Source organism: Pseudonaja textilis, chromosome 1, assembly GCF_049901715.1.
Source record: "Pseudonaja textilis isolate UNSWEBS1 chromosome 1, rPseTex1.2, whole genome shotgun sequence".
Classification (NCBI taxonomy): Eukaryota; Metazoa; Chordata; class Lepidosauria; order Squamata; family Elapidae; genus Pseudonaja; species Pseudonaja textilis.
In genome coordinates, this window is record NC_141990.1 from 322,231,157 (window position 1) to 322,253,011 (window position 21,855).

General features: G+C 47.2%; 1 protein-coding gene across 3 annotated transcripts in view; it reads left to right on the forward strand.

Annotated features, from left to right (window-relative positions):
- The window catches only part of TLE2 (TLE family member 2, transcriptional corepressor), a 68,699-nt gene that overhangs the window by 16,574 nt on the left and 30,270 nt on the right, over window positions 1–21,855 (forward strand). Inside the window, exons 3-10 of one of the 3 annotated variants that reach the window (XM_087922662.1) lie at window positions 2,106–2,169; window positions 3,484–3,528; window positions 4,641–4,703; window positions 5,315–5,389; window positions 7,088–7,286; window positions 10,796–10,812; window positions 13,174–13,275; window positions 16,070–16,114. In XM_087922662.1, coding sequence (XP_087778788.1) covers window positions 2,106–2,169; window positions 3,484–3,528; window positions 4,641–4,703; window positions 5,315–5,389; window positions 7,088–7,286; window positions 10,796–10,812; window positions 13,174–13,275; window positions 16,070–16,114 — 610 coding nt within the window. The remainder of the gene's footprint in view (window positions 1–2,105; window positions 2,170–3,483; window positions 3,529–4,640; window positions 4,704–5,314; window positions 5,390–7,087; window positions 7,287–10,795; window positions 10,813–13,173; window positions 13,276–16,069; window positions 16,115–21,855) is intronic. The other 2 variants (XM_087922664.1, XM_087922663.1) reach the window with 2 other exon arrangements.

Consider the following 21,855-nt stretch of genomic DNA (forward strand, 5'->3'; position numbering starts at 1 on the left):
TGCAGAATTGTTTACACATCACGTTAAGCCAGTTGCACAGGGGCAGACAGGACAGCACTCCAGAGGGTTAACGTCATTGCCCAGAGATCATGGGTTGCCCTCTCCCCTCTTTGGAAGAGCTTTATAGCTCCCGCTGCCTTAAAAAAGTTCAAAACGTTCTCAAAAATCCATCTCATCCTGGACACCCCCCCACTTTTTTAAAAAAATCGTTACCATCTGGCAGACGGTACCGTATAATAAAAGCTAGGACAAATAGGCTGAAGAACATTTTCTATCCCAGGGCAGTAGCTCTGTTGAATTCTACCATATAGTGCAATATGAAGGCAATATCAGGGGTTTTCAATTCAATGTATAGAATGTGAAGGATGTGTGTTTGTGTTTATTTTCATAGTCATAATGTACACTGAAGAGAGTATTTAATTTTCGTTGTAGGAGATGCAGCGACAAACTAAACTTAACCTAAACTAAACCTAAACTAAACCTAAACTAAACCTAAACTAAACCTAAACTAAACCTAAACTAAACCTAAACTAAACCTAAACTAAACCTAAACTAAACCTAAACTAAGCTGTGGTTTATTTAAGCTCAATTTATAGAGTAATGGCTGGATTTACCCAATGTGCTGTACCAGAAAACCACATTGTGCTAAGTTGCATTGTGTGAACTAAAATCTGGGCCATTTTTCTGCTTTCCCTTCCCTTTTCCTTTAAAAATAAAGAAAAAAAGGCATTCCCTAGAAAAGGAAAGCAACCAATAAATCAATTTATTTTAGATTCACACACACACACACACACACACACACACAGAGTCCATTACAGCCCCTGAGTGAGGAAGCCATGGAAAAAGGGAAGGAGTTTGGAGGAAGTGGCAATGATGGTTTTGAAGAGAGAGTTTGGCAGAACAAAAAGTGAACGTGTCCCTTGTCTGAAATGGTATTGGACAGGGAGTGTCAAACTCAAGGTCTGTGGGCCGGATCCAGCCTGGGGATCCAGCCTTAGATCTGGCTTGTGTGGCCACCCTGGAAACAGCAAAGTACCGGCCTGCAGTGCCTCTGCCAGCGGCCCCCACTCCCTGAGCTCTGTTTTCACTTACAGAGGGCTATCCAAACAAACTAAAAAGCAAAAGGAGAAATGTTTCACCTTTTACATTTGATCAGGCAAGAATGGACAGGAAAGGAGAAAAGGAAAGAGGAAAGGCAAAAGAAAAAGAAGGGAAGATGGGGAGAGAGCAAGGAAGGTAAAAGAAGGAAAGAAAGGAAAGAAGAAGAAAGGGGAAGGAAGAGAGAAAGTAAAAGGAGAAAAGGAAGGAAAGAAGAAAGGGAAAGAGGAGAGATGAAGAAAAAGAAAGGAAGATGGGGGAGAGCAAGGAAGGAAAAAGGAAAGAAGGGAAGGAAGAAGAAAGGGGAAGGAAAAGAGAAGGAAAGAAGGAAAGAAGAAAGGGAAAGGAAAGATGAAGAAAAAGAAAGGAAGATGGGGAGAGAGCAAGGAAGGAAAAAGAAAAAAGGGGAAGCAAGAAGAAAGAATGAAGAGGGAAGGAAAAAAGAGAAAGGGGAAGGAAGGAAGGAAGGAAGGAGGGAAGGAAGGAGATTATAATGAGAGTGAGTGAGGGTCTGAGGGAAGCCCCACCTTAGCCCTTGGCCATTACAGGTGCCCCCAACATGAGTGACGTCGAGCTGGCCACGCCCACCATGGCCACACCCACCCCAGCCCCCCAAGGTCAAACAGAACCCTGATGTAGCCCTCAATGAAATCGAGTTTGACACCCCTGGTATAGGATCTCTGCTTAAGATATGAATTGAAAATGGATAAAATAAGTCTGGAAAATATAAGAATATTTGTGAAAATGTGCAGAAAGTGGAAAATGGAATGATAAGAAACTGGATATGAAAGATAAATATGTAATTATGGTCATGTTTGTATGGAAATGTAAAAATCTGAAACCAGATTGTTCACCAAAAGAGAATATCTGTAAAAGATAAAAATAAAAACTTGGTAGGAAAAAAAATTGTGCAGGGGGCTGGACTAGAAGACCTCCAAGGTCCCTTCCAGCTTTATTCTGATTCTGAATTCTGAATCATATTCCACCCCGCTTTTTTTTTTTTGCAGCCTGAAGTTGGAATGTGAGAAATTAGCAACCGAAAAAACAGAGATGCAGAGGCATTATGTTATGGTAAGTCTTAGTAATAATATAAATAATAACCATAATACTTTTTTAGCAAGAAGTTAATGGCTTTACAAAATACAGGTAATCCTTGACGTATAACAGTTTCATTTAGTGACTGTTTGAAGTTACAACGGCACTGAAAAATGGGATTTATGACCATTTTTCCGACATACGACCGTTGGTTGGAATTGAGCCCAAAATGTCTTTTGCTGCGTGAGACATTTGCCAAGTGAGTTTTGCCTCGTTATACGAACTTTCTTGCCAATGTTGTTAGGTGAATTGCTGAAGTTGTTAGGTTAATAACAAGGTGGCTAAGTGAATCAGGCTTCTCCACTGAATTTGCAAAAGGTCGCAAAAGGCCTCAGGACACGGCAACCGTCATAACTATGATCTGAATTTTGATCATGTGGCCCTGGGGACGCTGCAACGGTCGTAAGTGTGAAAAACGGTCATTCGGGCACTTTTTTTCAGCGCCACTGTTTACTTCAAACAGTCACTAAATAAACTGTTGTAAGTTGAGGACTTCCGATACATGGTTGCTAAATTGTTGAACGCAGAGGTGATATTCAGCAAGTCCTGACCAATTCTGGAGAACCGATACTGGAAATTTTGAGTAGTTCAAAGAACTGGTAAATCCCACTTCTGACTGGCCCCGCCAACCCCATCTATTCTCCGCCTCCCATTGAGTCCCAGCTGATCGGCTGGGTCTCCTTTGGTTGCCCTGCACAGGAGAATGGAGCTGGAAAGCAGGTTAGTGGGGTGGGGAGGGAAGGGGGATTTTGCAGTGACCTTTCCCTTCCCCTGCCACGCCCACCAAGCCACGCCCACAGGACCAGTAATAAAAAATTTTGAATCCCACCACTGGTCAAACCCCAATTTGGTGGCATATAATCAAATCCTGGCCCAAATGGTTCTTTTTTTATATTTTTTTAAAATAATATGTATTTACCTATTGTCGGCTGCTTGGGATTTCTATGTGCTTCTTGCATGGAACTGTGGCCGCATAGCAATCAGAGACCGAATGTCAGGAATTGGGGCACGATCCTGAGAGGAAACTAATCAGAGGGTGGGATTCTACCAGTTCAAACCAGTTCGGACGAACCGGATGTTAAAAGTTACATCTGGTTTGCCGAACCTGTAGTTGAACTAACTGGCTGTTCCAGTAGGCCCCGCCCACCCAGCCACCGGGCAGCGAACCGGTTGCTGGGATTCTTGGAATGTTACCCCTGAAACGAATGTTTTATCGTGGCCAAATCATGGGATTTTGCAGAATTTTGAGATAAACAGCCTGTCCAACTGGCACTTCTCCTTCTTTTTCAGTATTACGAGATGTCCTATGGCCTGAATATTGAAATGCACAAACAGGTGGGCCTTCCTGGGAATCGCGAAAAGGAGCAGGTTTGGGAAGGAAATTCAGATTCGGATATGCAAAGGCAGAAGCTGCCCCGTTGGGCGTAGTGGGTGTAACTTTGTTAATTGGGATGATGCCAAGGGTCTAGGTTGCAGTTTGCCTTCCAGGTTGGTTGCCAGGTTGGCAAATGTATAGGCTGAGTTCATGCAGAGGGATTAACCCCCCTGGTCCATTCACACCACAAAGCTAAGTGTAGTGTTGTGTGAAAGCAGCCAAGTTGTTTAAAACGTATGAAAGAATGGGACTTTCTGAAGGGAATACTTTGTAGACTTCCCTACTTCCCTCCATTCCATTTCCTTCCTTCCTTCCTTCCTTCCTTCCTTCCTTCCTTCCTTCCTTCCTTCCTTCTCTCCCTGTTTTCCTCCCTCCCTCCTCCCTCCTTCCTTTTTCCTTTCCCCCTCCTCCCTATTTTCCTTCCCTCATTCCTTCCTTCCCCCTCTCTCCTTCCCTGTTTTCTCCCTCCCTCCCTCCTTCTCTTACTCCCTCCCTCCCTCTTTTTTTTCTGCCTTTTTCCTTTCTCCTTCCCTCCTTCTCTCCATCCCTCCCTCCCTCCCTGTTTTCCTCCCTCCCTCCTTCCTTTTTCCTTTCCCCTCCTCCCTATTTTCCTTCCTCATTCCTTCCTTCACCCTCTCTCCTTCCCTGTTTTCTCCCTCCCTCCCTCCTTCTCTTACTCCCTCCCTCCCTCTTTTCTTTTCTGCTCTTTTTCCTTTCTCCTTCCCTCCTTCTCTCCATCCCTCCCTCCCTGTTTTCCTCCCTCCCTCCTTCCTTTTTCCTTTCCCCCTCCTCCCTATTTTCCTCCCCTCATTCCTTCCTTCCTCCTCTCTCCCCCTCCCTCTTTTCTCCCTCCCTCTTTTCTGCCTTTTTCCTTTCTCCTTCCTCCCTATTTTCCTCCCTCCCTCTCTCCTTCCCTGTTTTTCTCCCTACCTCCTCCTCTCTTTCTTCTTTTCTCCCTCCTCCTTTTTCCTTCCCCCTCATTCCTTCTTCCCTCTCTCCCTCCCTCCTTTCCTTGAAGAGAAAATTTGAGCAGAGAGAGCCGTTGAGGTTTCTTCTTTCTCTTTTCCTTTAGGCTGAGATTGTCAAGCGGCTGACTGCGATCTGTGCCCAGATTACCCCGTTTCTCACACAAGAGGTATAAATGAATGAATGAATGAATGAATAGTGCCAGGATTCCGGCAGTTACCCCCAAATTAAATCATGAGTCTCGAGCCAAACTTCCAAAACTTCCAAAGGATTTATTGAGAGTTAAAATGTCTGCCTGGGTGTAGCCGACTCTGAGATACATCATTCATTGTCACCCTTGACCCTGGTTTCCCCCCCCACCCCTCTGGGTGTATCGTAATTCATATCCTCCAACGGGACACATCCATAGCCCGGAGTCATCAATCATGCTCTCCAGTTAGATATTTGTGCGGCAGGAACTTCCATCCCCTAGTTACTATCTTTGAAAAACCATGTATGGCGTTCACTTTCGATTTCCAAGCCGCTGCACTGCTCTTTCAAACCCCTTCCCCCGCCCACCTTTCTGTTGGCAACCCTAAAAAGACCATAGAAATATTTGATGAGTTGACAAATAGCAGGCAAGAAAAAAAAAGTGAACAATTGTAAAATTGAGGACTACCTGTAATCCGTCTTTCCCATGGGTGGCAAGTAGACTCTTGCATCGCTTGTAAGGGCGGGCCTTGGCTGGCCTGGGGCCAGCTGTTTCCAAAGTGCGCTGACTCTGTTTTCCTTGGCCCCCAGCATCAACAGCAGGTCTTGCAAGCCATGGACCGGGCCAAACTGGTGACCATGGGCGAGCTGAACAACATCATTGGGGTGAGTGAGTGTGGCCAGGGCCAAGCAGCCTCCTTGGACTTTTTTTTTTTTTCACGAACGATTGACCACAGCTGTGGTTCTCTATCCCGCCAGCGTTAAGAGGGGTGGACTTCAACTCCCAGAATTCTCTGGACTTGCCACAAAGTGAAAGGAAGGAAGGCAGGGACGGAGGGAGGGAGGGAGGGAGGAAGAGGCAGGCAGGCAGAAGAGGGGGAAGAGAGGAGGGAGGGAGGAGGAAGGGAAGCAAGGAAGGAAAGAGGGGGAGGGAGGGAGGGGGAGGAAGAGAAGGGAGGTAGGGAGGAAGGAAGGGAGGAGAAGGAAGGAAGGTGAGGGGGAAGGAAGGAAGGAGAGAAGAGATGGGAGAAAGGAAAGAAGGAGGTAGAAGAGGAAGGAAGCACGTAAGGAAGGAATGGAAAAAGGAGAACAGAAGAAAAGAGAAGAAGAGAAAGGAGTGGTAATAGAGGAGGAAGGAAGGAGAGAGGAAGGAGGGAGGAAGAGAGGGAGGAAGGAAAGAGAAGGAGTAGAGAAGAAGGAGGGAGAGGAGGAAGGAAGGAAGAACGGGAAGGAAAGAAGGAAAGAGAGGGGAGAGAAAGGAAGGAGGAAAAGGAAAGGGAGGAGAGAGGAAGGGAAGAAGAAGGAGAAAGAACAGAAGAAAAGAAGGGTAAGAGAAGAAAGGAAGAAGAGAAGAGAAGAAAGGAAGAGAAGAGAAAGAAGAGGTAGCAGGTAGAAGAGGAAGGAAGGAAGGAAGGAAGGAAGGAAGGAAGGAAGGAAGAAGATGGGAGAGACAGGAAAGGAGAAGAGATAGAAGAGGAAGGAAGGAAGGAAGGAAGGAAGGAAGGAAGGAAGGAAGAAAGAAGATGGGAGAGACAGGAAAGGAGAAGAGATAGAAGAGGAAGGAAGGAAGGAAGGAAGGAAGGAAGGAAGGAAGGAAGGAAGGAAGAAAGAAGATGGGAGAGACAGGAAAGGAGAAGAGATAGAAGAGGAAGGAAGGAAGGAAGGAAGGAAGGAAGGAAGGAAGGAAGGAATGGGCAAAGGAGAGAACAGAAGAAAAGAAGGGTAAGAGAAGAAAGTAAGAGAAGAGAAAGAAGAGGTAGCAGGTAGAAGAGGAAGAAAGGAAGGAAGGAAGGAAGGAAGGAAGGAAGGAAGGAAGGAAGGAAGGAAGGAAGGAAGGAAGGAAGGAAGGAAGAAGATGGGAGAGACAGGAAAGGAGAAGAGATAGAAGAGGAAGGAAGGAAGGAAGGAAGGAAGGAAGGAAGGAAGGAAGGAAGGAAGGAAGGAAGGAAGGAAGAAAGAAGATGGGAGAGACAGGAAAGGAGAAGAGATAGAAGAGGAAGGAAGGAAGGAAGGAAGGAAGGAAGGAAGGAAGGAAGGAAGGAAGGAAGGAAGGAAGGAAGGAATGGGCAAAGGAGAGAACAGAAGAAAAGAAGGGTAAGAGAAGAAAGTAAGAGAAGAGAAAGAAGAGGTAGCAGGTAGAAGAGGAAGAAAGGAAGGAAGGAAGGAAGGAAGGAAGGAAGGAAGGAAGGAAATTAGTTTCCAATTCCACTAAAAGGACAGAAGGCACATGTTGACCTCCAGACCTAAGTATTAAACAGAGACCGCTAGGCTGGCTGGAGAATTCTGGGAGTTGAAGTCCACAAGCCTTAAAGTGGCCAAGTTTGGGGTCTCCTGTCCTAGGGTTTCTCCCCTTTTTCTTTCCAGCAGCAGCAGTTCCAACATCTGTCCCATCCGGCCCCTCCAGTTCCTTTGACCCCACACCCGTCGGGATCTCAGGCTTCTAGCTTGGCTGCGGTCAGCACCACAGCTTCTGGGCTTCTGGCCCTCTCGGGGATGTTGGGGGCCCAGAGCACGCTGGGGTCAAAGCAAGAAAACTCTGGGCAGGAGTCCGAAAACAATCAAGGTAAGAGGGAAAGGAGCGGCGTCACTTGAGACACTCAAGAAGAGATTGGACGGCCATTTGTCAGAAATGGCGTAGGGTCTCCTGCATGGGCGGGGGTGGGTGGGTGGGTGGGGTTGGACTAGATAACCTACGAGGTCCCTTCCAACTCTTGATTATCTGTTAAATCTGCAAGTTGGGATTGGTGGGTGGGCCGAGAAGGAATCTCATCTCCCTGGTTGGATTTGCAAGCTGTCCATCAGAAGGGGGCGGGGCGGGCGCTTAAAAAATAACAGGACAGCGCTTTCCCCGTTTGTGGTGGGGGATATTTGCAGAGCCCCGCACTAGGGTGAGGATTATAATAACCCATCATTCTCGTTTGCATGCCTCCTCTCCCGGTGATCTCTGCTTGTGGCAACATTCACACATGACACTATGCTGGCTTAAGGCCACCCAGAGTCACTGGAAGTTGGGGAAACACAGCAACGTAACAAATAATAGTTATTGGAAATGGTGTCGTTTGGTTGGTACCGGTAGCAGCCTATCGATAATTGAAATGTGTGGTGTGTTATTCAGGCTATGGTTTGTCCTCAACTTATGACTACAATCGGAGCCAGAATTTCTGTGGCTAAGTAAAGCGGTTGTCGAGTGACTTGGACCTGATTTTACGATTCCCCCCTGCCCCGCATGGTTGTTAATGAATCACTGCAGTTGTTAAGTGAATCAAGTAGTCGTTAAGCAAATCCCGATTCCCCCATTGACTTCACTTGCAGGAATCTTAGGTTGAGAAGATTGCAAATGATGATCCTGTCTCTGTTTTTTAAATATTTAGGCCTGGAGGTCAACATGTGCCTTCTGTACTTTTAGTGGAATTGGAAACTAATTTCCTTCCTTCCTTCCTTCCTTCCTTCCTTCCTTCCTTCCTTCCTTCCTTCCTTCCTTCCTTCCCTCCCTCCTTTCTCCTTCCTTCCTTCCCTCTCTCCCCCTCCCTCCTTTCTTTCTTTCCTTCCTTCCTTCTTCTCCCATCTCTTCTTCCTTCCTTCCTTCCTTCCTTCCTTCCTTCCTTCCATCCATCCATCCCTTTCTTCTTTCCTTCTTTCTTTCCTTCCTTCCATCCGTCCTTCCTTCCTTCCTTCCTCTTCTACCTGCTACCTCTCCCTCCTCTTCTCTTCCTTTCTTCTCGTATTCTTCTTCTTTTCTGTTGTCTCCTTTGTCCATTCCTTCTGTCAGATGGTGCTCCATTCAAAACCCAATAAAGAAATACTTAAGACTCCCTTAATTAGAGAAAAGGTATCTTTTACTGGAAGTCAGGTGGTAGCAACAAAAGAATTCTGAATCTGAGAAAATGGGTGCGTAAATCACATATACAAAGTGATGGCGACGCTCCCACCCCCCAATAGTTCGATTGGCTCATCCGATTAAAAGTTGTGTATAGCATCATGTGGGCACCTCCAGGTGGTGATAAGGCCTCTGTCCATTGACCTTGACATATTTTGATAAAGAGTTGCGGCTGCACATAGCATAGGATAGAAGCCTAAGCAAGAATCTTCCCCCACGCACAACTTATACAGTTCTGTTTTGTAACACCTCCAGCTTGCTTTCCATAACCATGTCCCCCCTCCTCCCCCCGTTACTTATGACAGCCGAAAGATGCAAAGCAAAGGAAGAAAATCTTGAAGGCTGACACCTTCCTTCCTTCCTCTTCTATCTCTTCTCCTTTCCTGTCTCTCCCATCTCTTCTTCCTCCCTTCCACCCTTCCATCCCTTCCTTCTTTCTTTCCTTCCTTCCTCTTCTACCTGCTACCTCTCCTTCCTTTCTTCTCTTACCCTTCTTCTCTTCTGTTCTCTCCTTTGTCCATTCCTTCCTTCCTTGCTTCCTTCCTCTTCTATCTCTTCTCCTTTCCTGTCTCTCCCATCTCTTCTTCCTCCCTTCCATTCCTCCCTTCCATCCCTTCCTTCTTTCCTTCCTTCCTTCCTCTTCTACCTGCTACCTCTCCTTCCTCTTCTCTTCTCTTCCCTTCCTTTCTTCTCTTCTTCTCTTCTGTTCTCTCTTTTGTCCATTCCTTTCTTCCTTCCTCTTCTACCTCCTTTCCTGTCTCTCCCATCTCTTCTTTCCTTCCTCCTCCCACCCTCGCTCCTTCCCTCCATCCCTTCCCTCCATCCTTCCATTCCTCCATTCATTCCCTCTGCCCTTCCTTCCTTCCTTCCTTCCTTCCTTCCTTCCTTCCTTCCTTCCTTCCTTCCTTCCTTCCTCTACCTCCCTCCCTCTTTGTGCTAACTTCAGAGAATATGCACCCCTTTTCCAAGATAGCTCTCTAACTTTTTCTGGCCAAAAGTCTCTGCCTGCAGTGCTGCTGTTCGTTGTGTAGTTTTTGCCTGCCGATTTGTGCTTGTCTAGACTGGTGGTGAGCAAAAGACGGCACAGAGAGAGTGTGTGTGTGTGAGAGAGAGAGAGAGAGAGAGAGATCTGGGGAGGGGTGTCTCTCACAACCTGCCTGTGTGAGAAGTCAGATCCAGGCCTTGTGGCAAGGGAGGGGGAAGGAAGAGACCATATTACACAAACACACACACACACACACACATGGTTGCGAATCGCCTGGCCTGCAGCAGGCCCGATCCGAGGCAGCCTGCTTGCCAAAGCCCCCCTTTGCCAAAGCTTTCTTGGCCCAGATGCATTCTGGGACTTCTTCCAACCCACCGCCCGCTCTTCCTTGGCAGGCCTCCCTTTTGAATCTGGAGGCCACGAAACGCCTTTTTCTCTCCCTTTCTCTTCCAACCTTCCCTTGCCAACGCTGGGAGCCAGCCCAACGAGCGATGTTTGATGGCCCAGGCGCTTTCTTCCCGCCCCCCCCATGCCCCCCCCCCTCCCTCACCGTGGCGACCCATCATTTCGGTTGAAGGGACGGTCTGGTGATTGATCGCCTCGGGCGACGGGGGGATCCTAGGTGACCAGACAAGGGACTACGGGTTTTACAAGAAGGCCACGCAGAACTGGGAGAAGAAGAAATTGCTGCGGATGCCAGATGGAAAATGCTCTTTTTTAAAAAATAATAATAATAATAATAATAAGTGGGCCCTAACACTCAACAGTGGCATGTTATAATCTATTGCAGGACCCAGATTTTGGGGGGCAAGAGGCTGACTCTGTAAACCGCTTAGGGAGAGAGAAAGAGGGCTGTAAAAGCAGAGTAAAGCGGCGTATAGATTTTAAGTGCTATCGCTGTTGTGTGAAGCCAGGAAATGGGTTAACTCAGGAAGCCGTGGGAACAAAGCCCCTTTCATAAACAAGGCTGTTTTCATTGTGTTAAGTTTTATTTATTATTATCTAGCCGTTCTACGCCGTTGCACTTCAGCCTGCTCTGGGCAGCTTTTCACTCTGCGTGTGCCACACACACCTGTGCGGGCACGCACCTAATCTTTCCTTGTTATATTCAGCGCTCTGAGCTTATCGTCGCAAAGGCCTAATTCCATGTTTTTAACCGTCTTTTTTTTTTCCCTTCCCCCCAAATGTCGGATAACTGACTCCGTTCTAGGAAACCCACAGAGTCGGGTAAGCCTAACCAACCGGGTCTATGCTTGAGGGAAATTGGGAGGGGGGGAACACTTTGGGGCAGACCCCAAAGTGCTGATCCTGGGGTCAGCTCAGGCTGTACGATGTGTGCAAGAGCTAGTTTGGTTTTAGTGGTGAAGGCATCAGTCAGGAAACCGGGAGACCATGAGTTCTAGTTCCACCTTAGGTATGAAAACTATCTGGGGGACTTTGGGCCAATCACCAGGAGGTGGTGAGTTCTAGTCCTGCCTTAGGCATGAAAACCAGCTGGGCGACGTTGAGCCAATCACAGGGGAGATGCTGAGTTCTAGTTCCACCTTAGGCATCAAAGCCAGCTGGGTGTCCACCAGGAGATAGTGAGTTCTAGTTCCACCTTAGTCATCAAAGCCAGCTGGGTGTCCACCAGGAGATAGTGAGTTCTAGTTCCACCTTAGGCATGAAAGCCAGCTGGGTGTCCACCAGGAGATAGTGAGTTCTAGTTCCACCTTAGGCATGAAAGCCAGCTGTGTGTCCACCAGGAGATAGTGAGTTCTAGTTCCACCTTAGGCATGAAAGCCAGCTGGGTGTCCACCAGGAGATAGTGAGTTCTAGTTCCACCTTAGGCATGAAAGCCAGCTGTGTGTCCACCAGGAGATAGTGAGTTCTAGTTCCACCTTAGGCATGAAAGCCAGCTGGGTGTCCACCAGGAGATAGTGAGTTCTAGTTCCACCTTAGGCATGAAAGCCAGCTGGGTGTCCACCAGGAGATAGTGAGTTCTAGTTCCACCTTAGGCATGAAAGCCAGCTGGGTGTCCACCAGGAGATAGTGAGTTCTAGTTCCACCTTAGGCATGAAAGCCAGCTGGGTGTCCACCAGGAGATAGTGAGTTCTAGTTCCACCTTAGGCATGAAAGCCAGCTAGGTGTCCACCAGGAGATAGTGAATTCTAGTCCCACCTTAGGCAAGGAAGCTGGCTGGGTGGCTTTGAGCCAATTATTAGGAGACTGTGAGTTCTAGTCCCACCTTAGGCATGAAAGCCGGCTGGGTGGGCCAATCACTAGGAGACAGTGAGTTCTAGTTCTGTCTTAGGGATGAAAGCTGGCTGGGTGACTTTGGGCCAATTCACCAGGAGACAGTGAGTTCTAGTCCTGTTTTGGGCAAAAAGCTCAGCTGGGTGACTTCGGGTGACTCACGTTCTCTCAGTCAAACCCACCTCACAGGATTGTTGTTGTGGGAAAATGAGGGGAGGAAGGAATATTAGGTATGTATGTTGCCTTGAGTTATATACGTTGCCTTGTGTTACTTATAAAGTAATAATGGGGAGATAATAAATGCGAGATGAATAATAATTTTAATAAATAACAATATAGAGGAACCTCAGACAATCCGTCCTGGTTTTTTTTTCCAACTCTCATCTGCTTGGAAAAAGGAACCAAATTTTGAGCGTCTGGTTCTGCAAAACATACACACACCCAAACGCACAGACTGCAAACCCACAATCTGTGAGGGAGGGGAAAACCTGACCAGGTTTTATTTATTATTATTTATTACATTTATTGGCCGTCCGTCTTATCAGAGGACAACTCTGGACGGCCTAAAATACTGGTTTACAATGAGGTTTTGTATCATTCTGCTTTAACTTTATATTCTCACTGGTCAATATTGGTTTTCAGAGCTACTGACTGTCCCCTGAATGATTCTGAATGGCTTACACCTTGAGTCAGAAAATTACAAAAAAAAAAAAATCCCTTTTATAATACCAGTAGGAGATGCAGACTGAGGGAAGGGACTGTGATCACAGTCTGTAGGCTGGTGAAGATAGACTACAGATCCCAGGATTCCCAGCCCATGCCAACGATGACTGAGCTGTTTGAAGTTCCTTCGGTTGTAATTCAACCAGGTGGAGAAGGCTGTGGATTGAAGAACCTAGAACGGTGTTTCTCAACCTTGGCCACTTTAAGACGGGTGGACTTCAACTCCCAGAATTCCCCAACCAACATAGGGAGTTGAAGTCCATCCATCTTAAAGTGGCCAAGGTTGAAAAATTCTATTTTGTATTTTTACAAAAGCCATTCCCTGAATTCCCCAGCCAGCACACTGGGCTAGGGAAGAAGTAATCCTACTTGTAATTAAATAATAGCCACCGTCTTACAGTTTGGAGCAGGAGATCTCCAACCTTGTGAGCTTTGCGACTCGTGGACTTCAACTCCCAGAATTCCTCAGCCCGCCACACCGAGGAGAATTCTGGGGGTTGAAGTCCACAAGCCTTAAAGTTTGCCACGGTTGGAGACCCCCTGATTTGAAACGCCAGAAATGGACTTGGGCTTTCCCACCGATTCTTTCCGTTCGTTCATTTGCCTCCATCTCTTCTCCGCAACCTGCAGAGCAATTCTGCGTCTCCTCCAGAGAGCATCCAAGGCGAAGAACGGAGCGAAGGCAGCGGGGTGAAGGCCAAGCTACAGGACAAGGAGGAGGTAGGGCGTTATGTGAGTGTCTGTTTTTCATTTTGCAGGAATTTTGTCCTGACGGAAAGCGGGTGTATGGCTCGAGCAGCCCCCAGTAGCTAAAAGTAGCGTGGTGCAGCAGTTAGAGCAGTGCTTCCCAAACTTGGCTAAATTACCAAAAAATAAGAGTAAAAGCACTTTTCTTCAAGAAATTGAAGCCATTACATATCATGACAGGAACATTAAAATTACAGGTAATCCTCAGTTTACGACCACAATTATGCCCCAATTTTCTGTTGCTAAGTGAAACAGTCCTTAAGTGAGTCTTGCTCCATTTTATGACCTTCTTTGCCACGCTTGTTAAGTGAATCACTGCAGTTGTTAAGTTAGTAGTAGGGTTTTAAGTGAACCTGGCTTCTCCCTTGACTTTGGAGCATATGCAGTGCTCGCCTTACGACCACAATTTGCGCTCAACATTTCTGTTGTTAAGCAAGACAGTTGTTAAATGAATCTTGCCCTGTGTTTATGATCTTTCTTGCCGCAGTTAAGTTAGTAATGCAGTTGTTAAGCGAATCTGGCTTTCCCTGTTGACTTTGCTGGTCAGAAGGTCGCAAAAGGGGATCGCCTTGACCCCGGAACTCTGCGACCGTCATAAATACGAGTCAGGTGCCAAGCGCCTGAATTTTGATCCCATGATCCTGAGAATGCTGCAACGGTCGTAAGTGTCAAAAATGGTCGTAAGTCACTTTTTTCAGCGCCATTGTAACTTTGAATTGTCATTAAATGAACTGTTGTAAGTCGAAGGCTACCTGCCTTTATAAACCGTCCTCGAAGTTACGGCTACTTTCCACACGATCACATTTCTGGTGCTTGGCAACTGGTTCGCATTTATGACCGATTTTATCCCATGGTCATGATTTGTGTCTTTTGCCCCTTTTCTAGCAGAAAACGGCAACAACAACAACAAAAATGCCCCCTGGATATGCTGGATTTGCTTAGCAGCCACATGCTTCACTTAATGACCACGTGACCCGCTGAGCGCCCATGGAGACTCACCGAACAAACATCCCAATGCTCATAAAATGGAGTCAGCTCACATAGCGACAACTTACGACCTTGGCTCAGTTGCAGCCATAAGTCAAGGATCACCTATAACTTGAAGATGTCCAGATGGGCAGCCGGGCTCATTAGCTGGAGCCAAGTTGACCTCAATCTTTTCTGAAAAATTAATTTGCTTTGAAAATAGAACTGGAGTCTCCCTGCTGAGATCTGGAGGTTTGGCTCCTGAATTCCAGAGTCTTAATTAATTGGCTTGATACCAACAAGTTGGGGCCCCTTCTTAGCCATCCCAGAGATAATTATTATTTTTTTTCCCCAGGAGATGCAATCTTTGTGCTGCGAAAATAGAGAGTCGGGCCACAATTTAGTCAAGGGTTTCCCCACCGACTTATACCAAGGGTGGGTTCATTAGCAGCTGGGCAGGTTTCCTGTCCATTTTTCTGTTTTCCTTTGAAATGTTCTGCCAAGGAGGGTGCAAAATTGATGGTTTTCCTTCCTTCCTTCCTTCCTTCCTTCCTTCCTTCCTTCCTTCCTTCCTTCCTTCCTTCCTTCTCTTCTTTTTCCTTCCTTCTTTCCTTCTTTTCTCCCTCCCTCCCTCTCTGCCTTATTTCTCCTTCCACTCTCCTTTTCCCTTCTCTTTTCCCTCCCTCCCTTCTCCTTCCTTCTTCTCCCTTCTTTTCTTTTTCTTTCCTTCCTTCCCTCCCTCTCCCTCCTTTGTCTTTCCTTCTTCTCCCTTCTTTTCTTTTTTGTTCCTTCCTTCCCTCCCTCTCCCCCCCTTTCTCCTTCCTTTCTTCTTATCCCTTCTCTTTTTCCTTCCTTCCTTCCTTTCCTCCCCCTCCCCATCTCCTGCTTCCTTCCTTCTTCTCCCTTCTCTTCTTTTTCCTTCCTTTCCTCCCTCTCCTTTCTCCTTCATTCATTCTTCCTTCCCTCTCTCCCCCTCCATCCTTTCTTTCTCCTTCCTTCCTTCTCTCTTCTCTTCTTTTTCCTTCCTTCTTTCTTTCTTTCCCTCCCTCCCTCCTTTCTCCTTCCTTCCTTCCCTCTCCCCCCTCCTTTCTTTCTCCTTCCTTCCTTCTTCTCCCATCTCTTCTTTTTCCTTCCTTCCTTCTTTCTTTCTTTCCCTCCCTCCCTCCTTTCTCCTTCCTTCCTTCCTTCCCTCTCTCCCCCTCCCTCCTTTCTTTCTCCTTCCTTCCTTCTTCTCCCATCTCTTCTTCCTTCTTCCTTCTTCCTTTTTCCTTCCTTCCTTCCTTCCTTCCTTCCTTCCTTCCTTCCTTCCTTCCTTCCTTCCTTCCTTCCTCCTCTCTCTCCCCCTCTCCTGATTCCTTCCTTCTTCTCCTTTCTCTTCTTTTCCTTCCTTCCTTCCTTTCTTTCTTTCCCTCCCTCCCTCCTCCTTCCTTCCTTCCTTCCCTCTCTCCCCCCTCCCTCCTTTCTTTCTCCTTCCTTCCTTCTTCTCCCTTCTTCCTTTTCCCTTCCTTCCTTCCTTTCCTTCCTTCCTTCCTTCCTTCCTTCCTTCCTTCCTTCTTTCTTTCCCTCCCTCCCTCCTTTCTCCTTCCTTCCTTCCTTCCCTCTCTCCCCCTCCCTCCTTTCTTTCTCCTTCCTTCCTTCTTCTCCCATCTCTTCTTCCTTTTTCCTTCCTTCCTTCCTTCCTTCCTTCCTTCCTTCCTTCCTTCCTTCCTTCCTTCCTTCCTTCCTTCCTTCCTTCTTTCCTTCCTCCTCTCTCTCTCTCTCTCTCTCTCCTGCTTCCTTCCTTCCCCGTTTCTTTTTCCTGGCTGTCTTGCAGGAGAGCGACGGAGAGAAAAGCGACTGCAACCTGATTGTGGACGAGGTACGTGGGGAGGGAAGGGAGAGGGATCGTGGCAGCCGTTCTCTCCCGTGGTGGGAAGCTTCGGCTCCTGCTGCAGGCACGAGCGGCTCTCAGGAGGTTTTCACACTAAATTATGCAGGAGTTTCAAAGCTGCTGGATTCCGGGCGGTTTCACCCTCCGTCGCTTTATTTCTCCACGCAGCTTTGCACTTTTCCTCTTTTTTTTATTTAAAAAAAAAGTCTTAATTACACTCCGGGCTCATTCTGGGGGTCAGACCAGCCGCTTCTTTCTGACTTCTGGCAAGATGAAAGCCGTGGCTCTTTGACGTGGGTGGCCTATTGCTCCCTCCGTGCATTTATATCCCTGCAGGAACGTGGGAGTGTTTGCATTCTCCCTACCTCCGTAGAAAACGTGATTGAGTATTTGCAGCTGGTTTTTTCCTGCCTTTGTGCCAATTGGTGCCCCCACCAATACCCACCGTGGGCAGCTTCTGGAAAATGCCTGGCTTGGGATCAAAGCCGCATGCGTCTCACCTAAACCCAAAGACGGACTGAAACACACTGCAAAATAAACATTTAAAAGTTTGGCTTGAAAAACTCTCCTTGCAAATAAGGGAAAAAAAAAAGAGAAAAACAGCACCTCAATTTTCACATTCTGCTTTGTTTTCCTATCCTCCCCCCCACCCCTCTACGTTCACTCTCTTCCTTAGAGAGAGAGAGACAGAGAGAGATAGTGAGAGAGAGAGAGACAGAGACAGAGAGAGAGGCAGACAGACAGAGACACAGACAGAGAGAGTGAGACGGAGAGAGACAGACAGAGAGACAGAGACAGAGACAGACAGAGAGACAGAGACAGAAAGAGAGAGAGAGACAGAGACAGAGAGAGACAGAGACAGAGAGAGAGGCAAACAGACAGAGACACAGACAGAGAGTGAGACGGAGAGAGACAGACAGAGAGACAGAGACAGACAGAGAGACAGAGACGGAAAGAGAGAGAGAGAGACAGAGACAGAGAGGGAGATGGAGACAGAGAGAGACAGAGAGAGACAGAGAGAGAGAGAGAGAGAGAGGCAGACAGACAGAGACACAGACAGAGACAGAGACAGAGTGAGACAGCGAGAGAGACAGACAGAGAGAGAGAGTGAAATGGAGAGAGACAGAGAGACAGAGATGGAAAGAGAGACAGAGATAGAGAGACAGAGACAGAAGGAGAGAGATTTTGCTGGATTTGCACAACATGTTTTATACATGTTGTGCAAATTGGGAGGATCGTACGCAGTTTGGGCAGCTGCAATTTAAAAGGCTCACAGAAACGTTTGTCACAAGTTGAAGGAGAATATCGGAACAATGGCAGGTCAGGAAAAATGGGATTACAAACGAAGACAAATATACGTGTCCCATACAAAATCCAACCCCGAATCCACAAGTTTGGAAGTCTGGTCCCAATGATTTGTCTTAGTGGACAACCAGTTAAATAGGAGCCAGCAGTGTGCAGCAGAAGCAGCCAAAAAAGCCAATGCAATCCTAAATTGCATTAACAGAGGGATACAATCGAGATTAAGGGAGGTACTAATACCACTCTGTAAAGCCTTAGTAAGACCACACCTAGAGTACTGCATCCAGTTTTGGTCACCACATTGTAAAAAAAAAGATGTTGAGACTCTAGAAAAAATGCGGAGAAGAGCAACCAGGATGATTAGGGGACTAAAACATACGATGAACGGTTTCAGGAACTGGACCTGGCTAATCTCGTGAAGAGAAGGACCAGGGGAGACATGATAGCGACCTTCCAATGTTTGAGAGGGGCTGCCACAGATAGGAGGGAAGAGGTCAAGCTATTCTCCAAAGCACCCGAAGGCCAGACAAGGAATAATGGATGGAAACTGAACAAGGAGAGATTTAACCTGGAAATAAGGAGAAACTTTCTGACAGTGAGAACAATCAATCGATGGAATAGAAGTTGCTTTTGGAAGTTGTGGGAGTTTCATCACTGGAGGCTTTCAAGAAGAGGCTGGACTAACATTTTGCTTCTCAACCAAGAAGATTCTTCAGCTCTGACTGGATGGAGGGGAACGGAAGGATTTATACTCCTTGAAGACACAGCTGGTCATTTGCATTGTTTTAGAGAGTCACTGAGGCCGCTTGGAGGTTTATCTGGGTCCTCAGGGTACCTGAGTGGTGCAAATGGTTCTCGTAATCTGCAATTTTCCTCTGGAAATCCATTCCTACTCCCACCCCTTTCCAAGCCTGTTCACCCCAAATTGTAGAGCCCAAAAGTCTGTAGAGATTCCTTTCGTGACCACCTGAAGTTGCAACAGCACTGGATGAAGCGACTTACCACCAAAAATCCACACTCTTAACAACGGTCGCAGCATTCCCAGGGTCATTATAATGAAAATGTGAGCGCTTGGCAACCGGCATGTGTTTATGACGGTTACGCTGGTTACAGCATCCCGGGGTCACACGATCACCCTTTGCCACCTTCCCAGCCAGTTTCTGACCAGGAAAATCAATGGGAGGAAGCCGGATGCGCTTAACGACCGCATGGTTCACTTACCCACTAAAGAGGTTCGCTTAACAACCCTGGCAAAAAGATGATAAAATCGGGCACGACTCCCTTAACACATGCCTTGTTTAGCAAGGCAAATTCCCGTCCCAATTGTCGTAAGTTGAGGACTGTCGTATACAATTAACAATGATAGATTGTTAACCTAATTAATTATCTTAATTATTGAAGTAACGTTAATTCCACTGCTTAATTGAGAACAATTGAACCAGTGGAACGGCTTGCCTTTCAGAAGTTGTGGGTGCTTCATCGCTGGAGGTTGTCAAGAAGCCACCTGCCTGAAATGGGATAGAGGGGGTTGGACTAGAAGACCTCCAAAGTCCCTTCAAGCTCTATTGGTGATTGATTGATTGAATATTACACTGAGCAAACAAGCAATATTACAGTAGATGACCTCTGAGACTCCTTCCAATTCATGATTCGGTTGACGTTGAGTTGACCTCTTTTTCTGGATATGCCCAATTCATGAACCAGCCCAAAGAACTGGATTTAACCAGATCCAGCCAAGCCACCGAAAAGCCAGAACTAAATGGGAGTTCAAACCAACCAATGGATAGTGCAGCTACCGGCTCTTTAATGGAACCTGGTTAAATGCACATGTGGGAACATAGCTAGTAGATAACCATTGGCCAACACAACCCTTTTTCTTCTGAAAAGGTGAGAAAACCAGCAGTCCTCCATTGGACTTCTTTGGAATTTCTGCAAGGGGGAAAAAGAAAAGGACAGGAAAATAATAATTGGTTTTACATTCCGCAGTAGTGAGTCGAAAACCATTTCCTCTGTTGCTCCCCCGAGAGAACCCGGAAGGATTAAAACCAAGAAAAGAAACTGTAATACAGGCGTTCAAGCAGCAATCTCGGGTTGGCTGGGAAGAGAAACCGAGGTGTGTGAGCCAGCTTGACACCAGAGTTGTGTTGTCGGAGGTTTTCTTAAGTGCCCGGTTGGAAAATAAAAATGTGTTGCTTGTGGATGGATGCCTGTGGAATCACCGGACGGGTTTAATCAGGAAAAACAGGCTGGAATGGAGGCACATTACAGATTTACAGATTAACAGAGTTGGAAGGGACCTTGAAAGTCATCTAGTCCAACCCCCCCCCCCTGCCCAAGCAGGAGACCCTACACCATTTCTGACCAATGGCGGGCTAGTCTCTTCTTGAAAGCTTCCGGTGATGTTCGGATTCAAAAAATCCCAGCAACCGGTTCTCTGCCCGGTTGCTGAGTGCGCGTGGCCATGGTGGGGCGTGGCCTACCGGAACTTCCTGGAGGGCCATTTTTCCCCTTCCCCAGAGTCCGGAGGCTTCCCTCGAGCTTCTGGGAGGGTGAAAACAGCCCCCCCCCCCAGGCTCTGGAGGCCCTCCAGAAACCAGAAACAGGCCCATTTCTGGATTTCCGGAACTTCTGGTTCGGCCCGTTTTTCACTTTCCCAGAGCCTCCACGCGGACCTTGCACTTACCTGCATCCAAAATGGGCCGCGTGGACATTCCTGGGAGGGGAAGGGAAGGGAAGGGAGGGATGAGTGGGGCTAGCCGGTCGGTTCAACTACCGGTTCAGCGAACCAGATGTAAATTTAACATCTGGTTCAGTTGAACTGGGACGAACCGGCTGAATCCCACCTCTGCTTGAACCCTGTCAGGATTCCGGCAGTTACCCCACATTTAAATCATGAATCTCGAGCCAAATGTCCAAAACTTCAAAAGGATTTATTGGGAGTTAACATGTCTGGCACTGCCTGGGTGTAGCCGACTCTGAGACACATCATTTATTGTCACTCTTGACCCTAGTTTCCCCCCACCCGACTAGGTGTATCATAATTCATATATCCGCCAATGGGACACCTCCATAGCCCAGAGTCATCAGTCATGCTCTCCAGTTAGAATTTTGCCCAGCAGAAACTTCAGTCACCGAGTTACTATCTTTGAAAAACTATTTATGGAATGCACTTTCGATTTCCAAGCTGCCGCACTGCCCTTTCGAACCCCTTTGCCCCCCCTCCCTTTCTGTTGGCAACTCTAAAAAAAAACATAGAAATATTTTACGAGTTGACAGACCCCTTCCTCCTCTCCGTGGCAGCCCTTCAAATATTGGAAGACTGCTATCATGTCTCTCCTGGACCTTCTCGTCACATTTTAGGAAATGGGAATTAAGGATCTTCTGTCAGAATTAGGCAGGCGACGGAGGGGCCCATCAAGTTTAGGTAGCCCTCGACCTTCAACAGTTCATTTAGTGACCATTGGAAGTTACAGCGGCCCTGAAAAAAGTGACGTATGTCCACTTTTCACACTTGATGATCGTTGCAGCATCCCCAGGGTCACGTGATTTACATCCGGTTGCCTGGCAACTGGTTCCTATTTATGACGGTCCCAGTTGCCCCGTCCCAGGGTCACGTGATCCCTTTGGGCAGCCTTCTTGACAGGCAAAGTCATCGTGGAAGCCCGATTCACTTAACAACGGTGTGACCCATTGCAGGGATCCCGCGTAACAAATGCGGTGAGAAAAGTCATAAGATGGGGGCAAAACACACTTAACGCATGTCTGTCTCGCTTAGCGATGTACGTTTTTTTTGGGGGGGGGGCTAGGTTGTAAGTCGAGGAGTCCCTTTACCTCAGAGGTCTCCACACTTGGCAACTTGAAGACTTGTGGACTTCAACTCCCAGAATTCCTCAGCCAGCCATGCTGGCTAGGGAATTCTGGGAGTTGAAGTCCACAAGTCTCAAAAGTTGTCAAAGGTGGAGATCCCTGCTTTACCTCAGTGCCCAAATCTCTCTCTCTTGCCAATTTTTTTCCCCCCCTTTGCCAAAGAGGCTTCTGGTTTTCCACCTCATTTTGGGGCAGCTTGGGAATTCCTTTCAAATTCCTCAAATTCCTTGAGTTTAGATTGTGGCGTGAGGTGGTGGAAGGGACAATTATGGCTGCTAAGAGATACTTCTATGTCTCTGACAGGCCCAGCCCCACCAGGCAGCTGTTCACGCTTCACAAGAGATTCCCTCCCAGGGTCATTTCCATAGGGCTGCATGAAAGCAGGAGAAATGATTGTGGCTGGAAATGTGGGGGGGGATTCACTTCACACCCCACCCCTTCCCCACCGCTCTGCCAAATAGGTATAAGCACCATACATCACAACTTCCTCCCTCTCTCCCTCCCTTTTGCTTTTCTTTCGTTCCTTTCTTCCCCTTCTTCCCTTCTTTCTTTCCTTCCTT